The 11,828-nt window shown below is 42.4% G+C and overlaps 1 protein-coding gene across 1 annotated transcript in view; it reads left to right on the top strand.

Moving 5' to 3' along the window:
• Window positions 1–11,178, top strand: part of LOC139713590 (microtubule-associated serine/threonine-protein kinase 2-like) — a 73,833-nt gene extending 62,655 nt beyond the window's left edge. The window contains exons 14-21 of the mRNA XM_071625298.1: window positions 2,319–2,399; window positions 3,578–3,648; window positions 4,442–4,669; window positions 5,261–5,485; window positions 5,953–6,217; window positions 7,234–7,553; window positions 8,036–8,253; window positions 9,145–11,178. Of these exons, the coding sequence (XP_071481399.1) occupies window positions 2,319–2,399; window positions 3,578–3,648; window positions 4,442–4,669; window positions 5,261–5,485; window positions 5,953–6,217; window positions 7,234–7,553; window positions 8,036–8,253; window positions 9,145–10,170 (2,434 nt within the window). The 3' untranslated portion in view covers window positions 10,171–11,178. The remainder of the gene's footprint in view (window positions 1–2,318; window positions 2,400–3,577; window positions 3,649–4,441; window positions 4,670–5,260; window positions 5,486–5,952; window positions 6,218–7,233; window positions 7,554–8,035; window positions 8,254–9,144) is intronic.
• The last annotated feature ends 650 nt before the right edge of the window (window positions 11,179–11,828 follow it).

The raw sequence follows: 11,828 nt of genomic DNA on the forward strand, positions 1-11,828 counted from the left end.
GGAGAATTAATACTGAATTCAGATAGTTTTGTACTTTAAAACAGGAGATCAATGCTAATTTGAGCAAAATGTCCCACCAGCATGAAGTTTTAATCATTTGAGTGCCAGACTTGATACACTGTTTGTCTTGGTCCTTGTGTCTCTGGTATATCTGGTATATCTCTTCTTTAAGTCCTTGTTTTCTTGAACCCTGAATGTCTTTGACACTCATGTGTATTTTCCATGTACCTGTGTGTGTGTGTGTTTGTGATTGTGTTCAAACACACTTTATCTTTCTGCCCCTCCTCGAGACATGCTAAGGACTTAATGTTCTTGCTAATGCTCCAGTGCAGAAGAAATTGAACCCCTCCTTCAAATTTCTGCAGAGTCGTGTGTTTTCAGTCTTCGAGTGCACAAGAAGGTTTAGGCATACTGTTCAAGTCACATCATAATCATGTAACCAAGACAGCTATTTCCAAGTGATCAGAGGAAGTGGTCTTAGATGTCAGACCATTAGAATTTTTGAATGTTTCTTCTGTAAGCTCTGACTTCTGCCAACCTGTTGCGAGCATCAATATACTGTATTTGTGACATAGAGATGTATAACTGTGCCATTATTCACTGTGAAAGTTTTGAAAGACACATAATGTTTGTTTATATATATGCACAAACTATATTCCTGAAACATGATTTCAGTGACCGACTTTAAACATCAACCAGTAAATTACATCTAATCAATCTGGGTCAAAGAGTCAAGGTTTGTTTTCCCCGAAAGCAGCCTAGGTTAATGCAAAGTGGAAAGTATGGACATCGTTTCATGGGTATAGTACACCTGACTATAGAAGGGAAGCGCAAATCGAACAAACGACAAAATGGCAGGAGAGGGAGGATTAACTGGTTTGTTATTCCACAGACAGGAAGAAATGCGTTAGCAGCCAACTGTCGAAACACGTCCAGGATGCTGGGGATATAAAAGTCTGGAAATATTTGTGTATGAAGTTAAAGGAGGCGCGAAGGGTTTCAAAGTCTCGGAAGAGGCTCGGACTATCCTGTTACTTTTTACTTTTCAGCCGCTGACTCGTAGTGGTGCCCTTTTGATTGATGGCTTGTCAAATTCAGCCACATTTTACGTGGATTACTCATGATCTTTTTGATTTAATCAGCAGCCAGTCAAATTTCTTGAGGTGTTCTTTGAGCTTCCTTCAGGCAGTCAGCTTTGGAGGTAAATCTATAAAGTGAATATCTTAGAATGAAGGGGAACCAAAAAAAATGAATTGATACAGGTAGTCACTGAGTTGAATGCACAAACAGACTAGCAGTAAAGAGTGCTGATTAGAGCAGAAAACCTCAAAAAGAGTATTTGTTTGTGTGTCATCTGTTCCATTTTCTCTTTTCATTATTCTTATCATATTCCTTTTTACCACAAATGCTACAGGTGATAATTTTCTGTTGGTTGTGTACTTCACAATGCAAAATTATGTATACATTGTAAAATTTTCATTCTTTTTTTGTGTGTGTAGAGATGTATGTGCTCCTACAAACTTGAACATCTTGCTTTGAGTCATTACTTGCAGAAATTTGATTTTTGCTCAGAAGTTTGACTCAATTAATGCCAATATGTGTAGATGTCTGAATGTTGACAAAAATGTGCAAATTACTAAAATGGTGACAGCTGTAATTGTATACAGAATGAAGAAAGTAAGTTGTCAAATAAAAAAACAAATAACGATTGCTTAAAGTAGGAGTTCTGAGACATCAGCTTGAGCGAGAAAATGGCATGTTTCCAAAATCACTTGAGTGTCAACTCAAACAGAGCCTAACCTGTTTTTACAGTAACCGCAATCACAATATTTTGTCCATGATTTCAGCCTTGGTTTGGTTTTGGGAGGATTATCTCAAGTGGAAAATAGGCCAGATTTTGTTTCAAGTGTTTGTGCAAAATTCCCTCGTATTTGTGATTGTTTGAGTGCTATTGTTTGGATCAATGTGCAAAGCAACACTGAAGTCACTAACACTTGCTGAAGACTGGGAACATGGACTTTGTGTCTGTTTGTCCGTCTCTATGTCTGTGTATGTGTATGTGTATGTGTATGTGTATGTGTATGTGTATGTGTATGTGTATGTGTGTCAATGTGTCTGCCTGTCTGTGTCTGTTTTTGTGTCACTAAAATAAGAGCATCCCTTTATCACTCAATAGTACTCCAGATGGAACTTACACCGTGTTGCGTACATTTTACATCCTTTTGTCAAACCATGAAAGAAAAGCAAGGTTGAAATATTGTTGTTCCCATGGCATATAACTATATTTTACTTCTTTTTCTTCTTTATTCTTTCATTAGATTATACTTTGCTGAAGCAGTACTAGCTATAGAGTATCTACACAGTTATGGAATTGTACACAGAGATATCAAGCCTGATAAGTAAGTACATATATTAATTGCTACCCATTCCCCCCCCCCCCAAAAAAAAAAAAGAATAATAATGATAAATGAAAATTATATATTCTATTACAATTTATTTGAAGAATGCATGTTGTACAAATTTATTATACAAGTATTGCTAAGTAATACATATGGCAGTATCATGCTCAATGCCTTGGAAAAAAAAAGGAAAAAAAAAATAATTCTCACAATCAAATGGTAAGCCAGCAGGTCGAGCTGTGTATTTATGCTGTTAGTGGAGGTGCAAAGTCTTTCCAGTTCTGCACTGGCCTCCCTAAAATGAAATAGAATAAAATGAAAAACAAAACTAACATAAAAATTAGAAGATGATAAGGGATAAAATATTTCTTCATGTCCTGGCATGAGAAAAGAACAACCTCGCTGAGTGGGGAACTAGTTTTGCCTATTGATATGCATTTGATTAGCATGCAGCACACAAGTACAAATTGTATGTATCTCTATTAGAGCACATTGGAGTTTCCTGGGTTTCATTGTGGAATGTTAGCAGCCCCATGCTAGGCATTTGTCTGGCCTGAATTAGTTCTAGTCAGGTCTGACAAGCCTCAGGTAGGCTCTTTGGGTTACTCTGGCTACCATTTGAGAAGGAAATTGGGATAGATTTACATACAATACCACAGTGACCTATTGAGGATTAATTGCCCGGATAAGCTGCACAAACAACCTGTAGGCCATGTGTATGTTGTTAAGGCAACAATTCTGTGTTGTACTTTGTGTAATTTCACAAATTTCAGAGTCTTTGAGTTCAAAAATGTCATCGGAGGTCATTGTTTATTTGTAGTGTAAACATTAACTTCAAGAGTGCCAAATTTTGTGGACAAAATGGATACAAATTACCCTGGCCATCTAGCGCCCATTCCATCAACAGGATATATAGGATAAAACAGAGTTAGCAAATGTCCTCTTGATTCTGAGAAGGGAATTTGTTACCCTCTGTTATCATTTAAAACATATCAGTGACTTCAGAGGTGTTGAATTCTATTCTCGTGCACAGCAGCGTAATGCAATGAATTTGAATACAGGACAGTTTTGTTTTGTTTTTCCCCATGATAAAACCCATTACTGTAAGAGCACCTAGCATCTGTGAGTGTGTAAAGTCCTGTTTTTGATACCAAACTCTCACATGCTTCTTTCCACAGCATGTTAATTACATCCACCGGACACATAAAGCTGACCGACTTTGGCCTGTCCAAAATCGGGATCATGAGCCGTGAGTATTGTGAAAAATGATGGTGTTTCCATGACAACGTGACAAAGTCATTAGGCATTCCAGAGTCACTCTAGGCTTCCCTTTGACTGTCTAGTCACATTTTACTTTCACCCCCCTTAATTTACCCTGTAGACAATAAGCATATTTGATTACCGGTACATACCCACAAATGCTTGTGAGTTAGTTCATGTTGAGTACAGGAATGACTTTCATATCTTTAATAGCATCAGTTGATGTCAAGAAAGTGTTCAGAATCTATCCTGCTGAAGATTTTCCAAAAATCTCTACACAATTTGTTAAGATTGGTAGGAGACAGGGCCCAAATGAATGTTAATTTAGTTGATTTCATGCATGCAGTGCTACTCTAGGACTATTTCTTCGTAACTTTTTAATCAGTGGAACATCAAGTAATAGGCCAAAATTTGACTAGTGCATTATAAACTTGAGGACAATATAACTTTCAACATTCCCCTTTCAGTGGTTAACCCTTAGCTATACATGTACTACGTAAATATGTCACTGGTTTTAAGAAAAAGATGATTATAGTAACCAAGTTATATAGTGGACTCCCTTTATAGTGAAGTCCTTGGGACCAGCAATTTTCTTTTGTTTATAATGAAATTTCAACAATGAAAATACATAGCGCGGATAATGTTGCAGCCTAAATTATTACTTGTAACCGGAATTTCGTTATAATTTTCTTCATTGTAATGGGGAGTGCACTATTCTGCAATAATATTTGGGTCTAAAGCATCTTTTTCACTCTTATGTGTATTAAACTCTCTCTCTCCAGTAACTACCAACATGTACGAGGGGAACATCGACCGCGACACCAAGCAGTTTCAGGACCAGCAGGTATGTGGCACACCCCAGTACATCGCCCCCGAGGTCATCCTACGGCAGGGCTACGGGAAGCCGGTGGATTGGTGGTCCATGGGCGTGGTCCTCTATGAGTTCCTGGTGGGCTGCCCGCCCTTCTTTGGGGAGACGCCGGAGGAACTCTTCTCACAGACCATCAATGGTGAGTCTCACTGGCCCCGCCGTCGTCCTCTCCTTAATTCCTTCGACCTGTGAAAAATCCCATCACAAATCTGCAACACTGAAGACTCTTGTGGGATAAAATTCACAGAGGAAGTGTATATCTAGTCCAGAGATTATGCAAAGACTGATCATGTAGATGTGCGTGACGCATTGCGTAAGCCAACAGACATCCAACGATGAACACACGCTGATATGCACACGTGCAAGTTCCCCAACTTAGCACTTGTTCTAGTCTATGGTCTTAATTGAAGAAAAAAAGACTAGACTTGTCCCTTTGTGAATTCTGGTGTTATGTGTTGGTCAATAATTTACGTCTGGCTTGTAACTCCTTGGTGTCTGTCTGGGTTAACGCAGTGATTATGAAAGTCACAAGTAGAGTTGTTTTGACCTGTCACACAGCAGCAGGTAGAAAAAAATGCTTCTCCTGGTGAGTCTCGAAAGTCTCAAATTCAATCTTTAGAACTTCAATGCAAGCACCCTCATTATACCAATTTAATGCATAGTGCATTCTAACAAGCTTCTCTTTTCTCTCACTCCCCCTCCCCTCACCCTCCTCCCATCCCCCTCACAGTTGAGATAGAATGGCCCGACGGTGACGACGCACTGTCTGACGAGGCGGTGGATCTGATCAACAGCCTGCTGCAGCAGGACCCTCTCTTCAGACTGGGCACCGGTGGCAGCGAGGACGTCAAGATCCACAAATTCTTTGAGGGCCTCGACTGGACCGGGCTGCTCCGCCAGAAGGCTGACTTCATTCCCCAGCTTGAGGGTGACGATGACACCAGCTACTTTGATCGTAAGTCGCAGTGAGAGATATTTCAATGAACAAGCTTTTTCTTGGGTTATAGGTGTATTGGCTCACCAAGGTCTTTGACAAAAGTGTCCAAGAAGTCGGAATTTTGTGGACTTGTGAGGATAAAATTTGTGAAGATAAAGTTCAAATGATTGTGGAGTTGAGCAGTGAGAAATCAAATTGTGCTTGAATTTGCTGATAATTTCTACCTGTGTCTAAGGCACCCTCCATTTTACTTTTTGACTAAGGTTACTTTCAGTGCTACAGAATGGCCATGATATGTGCGTCAAGATATATTTATCACACATATTGTTGATATGTTGCATCTTGGATTTGTCGGAGACCTCTTGAAAAACGTTGGAAGTAAAGTGTCCACCTTAACCTGTAACAAACTACTCTGTGGCACTATGAAGCGCTGTGATCATGGGGTCATAACAATGATGCGTGTGTATTTGCTTGCCATTTTCTAGCCCGGTCTGAGAGGTACAACCACGAGCTGGACTCCGACGACGAAGAGCTGCCCGAGATCGGAAACTTCTCCACGTACTCGCCACGCTTCAGCCGCTCCTGCAGCAGCGTCTCACAGTCGTCGGATGACACGGAGCGGCGGGAGAGGTCGCACAGTGCCTCGTTACCCCTGACGGACCTGTCCCATCATTCCCTGCCCGCCAGGAACTCGGTGCAGCTGCTGACGGTGGATGTTGACAGGGGTAGTGGCCTGACCATGCCCGACAGGTAAGCAACTTGCTGGGTCCTTGGTGAACAAACAAACAAACAAACGAACAAACAAACAAACAAAGAAGCATGCAAACATACAAACAAAGTGATAAAGCCTGTAGATGCCTGTTGAGCAAAAATTAGTTGTGATATTTCTGAGCCAATTTTTTTCCCAACAACTAATGAGATGAAGAAGTGTGTATGTGTGTTTGGATTTAATTTGGGCAGTCACTTAACGAAGCGCTTAAAGGGATTGTATAGTTTTGGTTGAGATCTAATTTCAGGTTTCTAACATTTTTTGGTGAGATAATGAGAAACGTCGTATGAAATATGAAAGAGCATGTAATTCTATGAGGAATTCAACGTTTAGTTGATGAAAATTGGTTTTGAAAGGCTGAGATATCCAAAAAAGAGCAATTCTAAAAAAGTGTGGGACCCACACTTTGTTACGATCACTTTGTTTTACTCTGTTTTTGGATGTTTCAGTCATTCCAAACCCGATTTTAATCAAATAAACTTTGAATTCCTGTTAAAACGGTATGTTCTGTACTATATCATTTGTAAGTGCTTTCTTGGTACAACTGTATCTCACAAAAAGTTAAAAGCCCAATTCTCACCTCCACCAATACTGTACCATCCCTTTAAAATGCTTATGAGCAAACTACCACAGGACTGACAGAGTCATGTGACTATCCCTGAATTGTTTACCAGCTCTTAACTCTCTCAGAATCACCATCTCAAAATTCCATTAGCTTTGTATACAAGAATGTTGTCAGTGATAATCACAGAGTAAAACAGGAAGCAAATAAGCAAATGAACAAAAGAAAAAGCAAAGCAGACATGTAAGCCTGTGCAAGGCTTTTTAGTCTAGAGCTCATCTGATTTTTCGGGCATTGGCAAATAAGACGTCATTATTTGACCCCTGTTGTATGCGGTTTACAAAAACACAAAACAGAAGCTGTCTGGCTAAAAGCATTCATGATAATTACGTAATGCACACTTTCTGCAATACCCCTTCTTGCTACACCCTCAAGGATCACCCCAATGAAGGCAGGCGACCTGTCTGATGCCTCCTCTTCGCCGGGCACCCCATCCCAGGACTCTTCACCCCGGTCCCGCCGCCGGGCGGGCATCGCCCACAAACCGCCACTGCGCGAGGTCCTCCCACGGTTCTCCATCTCTTTTGACGAGGACAACCCCCACATCGCCGCCCTCGACGCCTCCCTGTCGAGTGCCTCATCAACATCCGGCGGGCTGCTGGGTGCCATAGACGTTGGGAAGAGCGGGGAGAGGCAGAGCCGCCCCGTGGTGAAGTCCGCCTCTTCCAGCACGCTCTCTCTCATCATCCCATCGGGTACGCTGCATAATCCCCCCACCCCTCCCATTTACCATCCCCTTTCCCATGCTATCTGATCCTTCTTATTACTTCATCCTTCATATGTTTTACCGTGTTTGCTCTTTACGTGTGGAATAAAATGGGGATACAGCTTGTATTTGGTATGTCCCATTAGATGTCTAGCCAGATTATCCACTGACATTTGAATGGCCAAAATTGTCACACCCCCCCCCCCCGCCATGATTGCCCTCAAATATGCATTGTCACGATCTTGTTGTTTTATAGCAACTGTTCTGAGCATTACATTGTATGATTAGACTCTCTTCTTAATCCTTTTACAACCAGCAACTGAAAATGCTGTTATTATTATATGAGAACAAGTCGCCGATGGTATTCTCACAATTAATTGAGTGCCTGTATGTCGCAAATCCAATTGTGTGAACACCGGTGACCTCTACAAGGTTAACAAGAAAAATTCCTATCCCCTTTTGTCTTGGTAGACGAACTCCATGTGCCGTCGCCGATCAATTCTCCAGGCGGCGAGTCCAGTAGCTCACGCGACGACTCGCCGTCTAGGGATGCCTCCGGCTACGGCTCCCTGAAGTCGCCCATCATCATCCGCAAGCCGCCGCGGCGGAAAGCCATGGGATTCCAGATGCAGGCCATCAAGGTCTACCTGGGAGAGTCCAACATCTACACACTGCATCATCTTGTCAGGGTATGATAAGATTTGCCAACCTTGGCAGGGGTGTAGACACCTGGGGCGTGTTTCATAAAGATTGAGCGTAAGTTGCGATCAATCGCAGATTGGGTTTCATGAACTACTTTGCGATGGATCGCAAGTAACGCTCAATCTACCGAAAGTTGCGCTTGATTTTTCTTGAAATCAAGCATGTCTTTTATATGAAACAAGACTTGCGCTCAATATTGAACTTACGCTTGATTCACCAAGTTACACTCAATAAATCAAGCGTAAGATCAATCGCAACTCTTTATGAAACAGGCCCCTGGTTAGCAGTTAAAGAATTTAAAGAATGTCAGTAATTCTAAGAATTTAGGGAAAGAATAGTTCAAACTTTTTGCATCTTTTCTAATGCTGACACATTGTATTATGGGTGAAAACAAAACATACATGTTAACCTTTGCTGTTGATTGCACAGTGGAAGATATAGTATTTAAAATGGGGGGATAATGTTTTGATGATAAGTTTTGGGGATGGATGATCATTTCTAGAATTTTTTGTGGTTGCTTGTAATGGCTCAATCATACAAAGCAAGATTGTTTGCGTGAATACTAAAATATTGTATTCTATATAGAATGCATGTGTTATTATGAATTATATAAGATGTGAAAGGTTACTGATAGTCAAATGTTTGTTTTATGAACTACCCTTTGCTATATGATATATTAATAAACAAAACTTATTTCTGCTTCTCTCAAACATACAGAGGTAAATCTTACAGAGAAGTGTTCACAGTAATTTAATGTGAATGCCATACCTTGATCTTCTTCTTCATCATATAACATAACAACGGAGTAAGATTATTATAAGGTGTAAAAGGTTACAGAGAGTCAAAGGTTTGTTTTCACATGTTGCTTCTCTACACAGCACGTGGAAGAAGGCAGCCCTGCGTTCGAGGCGGGCCTGAGACCAATGGACCTGGTGACCCACATCAACAACACCCCTGTGGAGGGTTTGATCCATCGAGAGATTGTTGAGCTCATGATGAGCAGCGATACCCAGGTCGTCATCAACGCCGTGCCCCTGGACAAGACCACCATTCAGACTGGCGGCCGGAGGAGGAACCCCTCCACTAGCAAGATGGCCCGACGCAAGAAGCAGAAGCGCAAGAGGGACTCAGTGGAGCGTCGTCGAAGAAGCGCCGTGTTCAGGAGGTCGAGTTTGAAGCGGGCGTCGACGGACGGGAGCCGAACGAGCTTGGCGGCGCTGGGACGGCAGAGCGGGATCGACACGTCGCCCCGCTCGCCCACTTCCCTCAAGTCGCCACGATCGCCGCCGATGTTCCACGTTGGCGGCGATCATGCCTGCAGCACGCCACTGACGTCCTCGCCGAATAGCTCCCCTTCGTCAAGCTGCCCAAACTCACCCGCTGGACACTTCACATCGTCACGACCCAGCACGCTCCAGGGCCTTGCGCACAAGCTTCCCTTCCCCTTCCGGCCGGGCGGGAACCGTAGGAAGTCCGTCGGTCACATCCCATTGTCCCCACTGGCCAGAACCCCCAACCAGTCCCCGGCCCCCAAGTCCCCCGTCCGCAGCCCCAGCCCGCTGTCCGTCGTCACCAGCCTCGGCCACTCGCCCGGCAGTTCCAACACCACCCAGTCCTACCCAGCACACATGCTGAGCAGCCCCACTCTGTCAGCGCCCATGAAGGTCAAGGCGAAGAAGCTGAACATGCGGTCTCGCAACTTGGAGACCCCGCCCTCGCCCCTCCTTCGGCGGGCTCTTTCCCCGGACCACGAGAAGGTCCCACTGGACATGTTTGAGGTGCAGCTGAGACCCCGAGCAGACTCAGCCTGCGACCCGCTTTCTCGGGAGGAGCGAAGCTTGAAGCGTCTCGGCATTGTCAGCAAGGAGAAAGTGGCCGAGAGGAAATCAACAGGGTCTACGTAAGAAAAAAACAAGTTAAAGGAAAGGAACAAGGCATTTCGAGCTCACCTACATCATGAGATCACAGTGTATTCAATGTGTTGTATGTATATTTGACATTTTGAGATATATGCCATCTATTCATGTCGTTTTCTTTTCTTCTTGTAAGCAGTCGCCACAAGTCGCATGTGGATCCAACTGTGGCAGTCGTGAAGGAGATTTTCCTGCTTGTTATCAATGATATCACCGCAAATACATGGTGCCATCATTGGTTGTTCTGTGATAGTGTACGGAGAGGGACATGGAAGATCTAGGAGCTGTGGAAGCCTAGTAGCGAAAAGTACTTTCTATCATCAATTATTAAGATTTATTCAACTTTGCTTATTCTGTGCCTGCTTGCTTTGCCAAAGATGCTGAAATAATAAAGACTGTCATTTACAAACAGAGAATATCAAAAGAACTTCAAGAATGACACCCCCCTAGCTTCAATCATGGCAAGTAATTCACCCCATACCCCGCCCCCTCTTAGCGTCTTTAATCCAAGTTTGAAAGAAGAGTTTGACGCAGAGAGCGTATTTGCTTTGCCTTACTACAGACACAGATTGTTACTCTGTTTGAAGCTGATTCAGCTAGAACTTTCGTAGCAAAAGGAATAGTGCTTAGGTAATCAACAGCAGTGTGTGATTGTGAGTGAATCTGTTGGAGATCCAAAGTCTCTTCCATGTTTGCCAAATGGAAGAGTGAAGCCTGATAAGTGCCCACGCAATTGGTCGTGGATTGTGGTACACTGTCAGAGGTTAATGAGTCACTTGGTGTTTGTAGGCAGTTTATGTTCATCAGAACAAAATCTAATGGCAGATCCACGTTGATGAAAATTGAAGTATCGAGAGAAATTGAATGCAGAACACATTTTATAGTGCCATCAAAATACTTACTCCTGCCTCCTTCCTCAGAGAGGAAAAAAAAGATGATTTACATTTAGTAATGAGAATGGTGAAAAGAAACCTCAAAGCAGGAAAAAGTGGAATTAAAAAGAACAAGATGAATAAAAGAGTCATCCAGATGGATTTCTGTGACATCTTTTCTTCTTTATATGTCAGTGAAACTACAAAGATGATGTCTGTAATGCAGAAAGATTTGTCGTAATTATAAAAAATTGTAAAAAGAAGTACACAATATGTATCGCTTCAAAGGGGCCTTTTTGTATTCAGTGCAAAAAAAAAAAGAGAGAAATTTTAATTGCACAATGATATTGATATAATTATTTGTATTATTGCTCTTATTTTCTTGTATTTGCTGTTTTGATATGATTGCTCTTTTTAAATTAATGTCTGCCAGTATTATCAAGTGTGTCATTTGAGTCAAGATTACCTTTGGCATGGTTTGATATTGCAAGATTTGTAGAATAAGAGTCATGTTCCAAATCAACTGCCCCAGTCACGGCCTTAAACACTTTTCATTATCATCCCCTGTGAGGTCCGCTCTACCCATACCGCCCTCTGTGCTGAGAGCACGTTAGGGTCGGTGATCATGATTTTCCCCCGCCACTGCCGTCTTCCTTTACGACGGGGCGTCCGTGGCCTTGAAGGATGCCGAAAATACCCGTTAGTGGCCATCTCCTGAAATCTGCAATGCCTTGCGTAATGAAATCTACCAGCCCAGAGTTCCTTTCTGCAATCACT

Source organism: Diadema antillarum, unplaced genomic scaffold (genome assembly GCF_040938485.1).
Source record: "Diadema antillarum isolate AM-2024a unplaced genomic scaffold, OU_Dant_1.0 seq00002009_RagTag, whole genome shotgun sequence".
NCBI lineage: Eukaryota > Metazoa > Echinodermata > Echinoidea > Diadematoida > Diadematidae > Diadema > Diadema antillarum.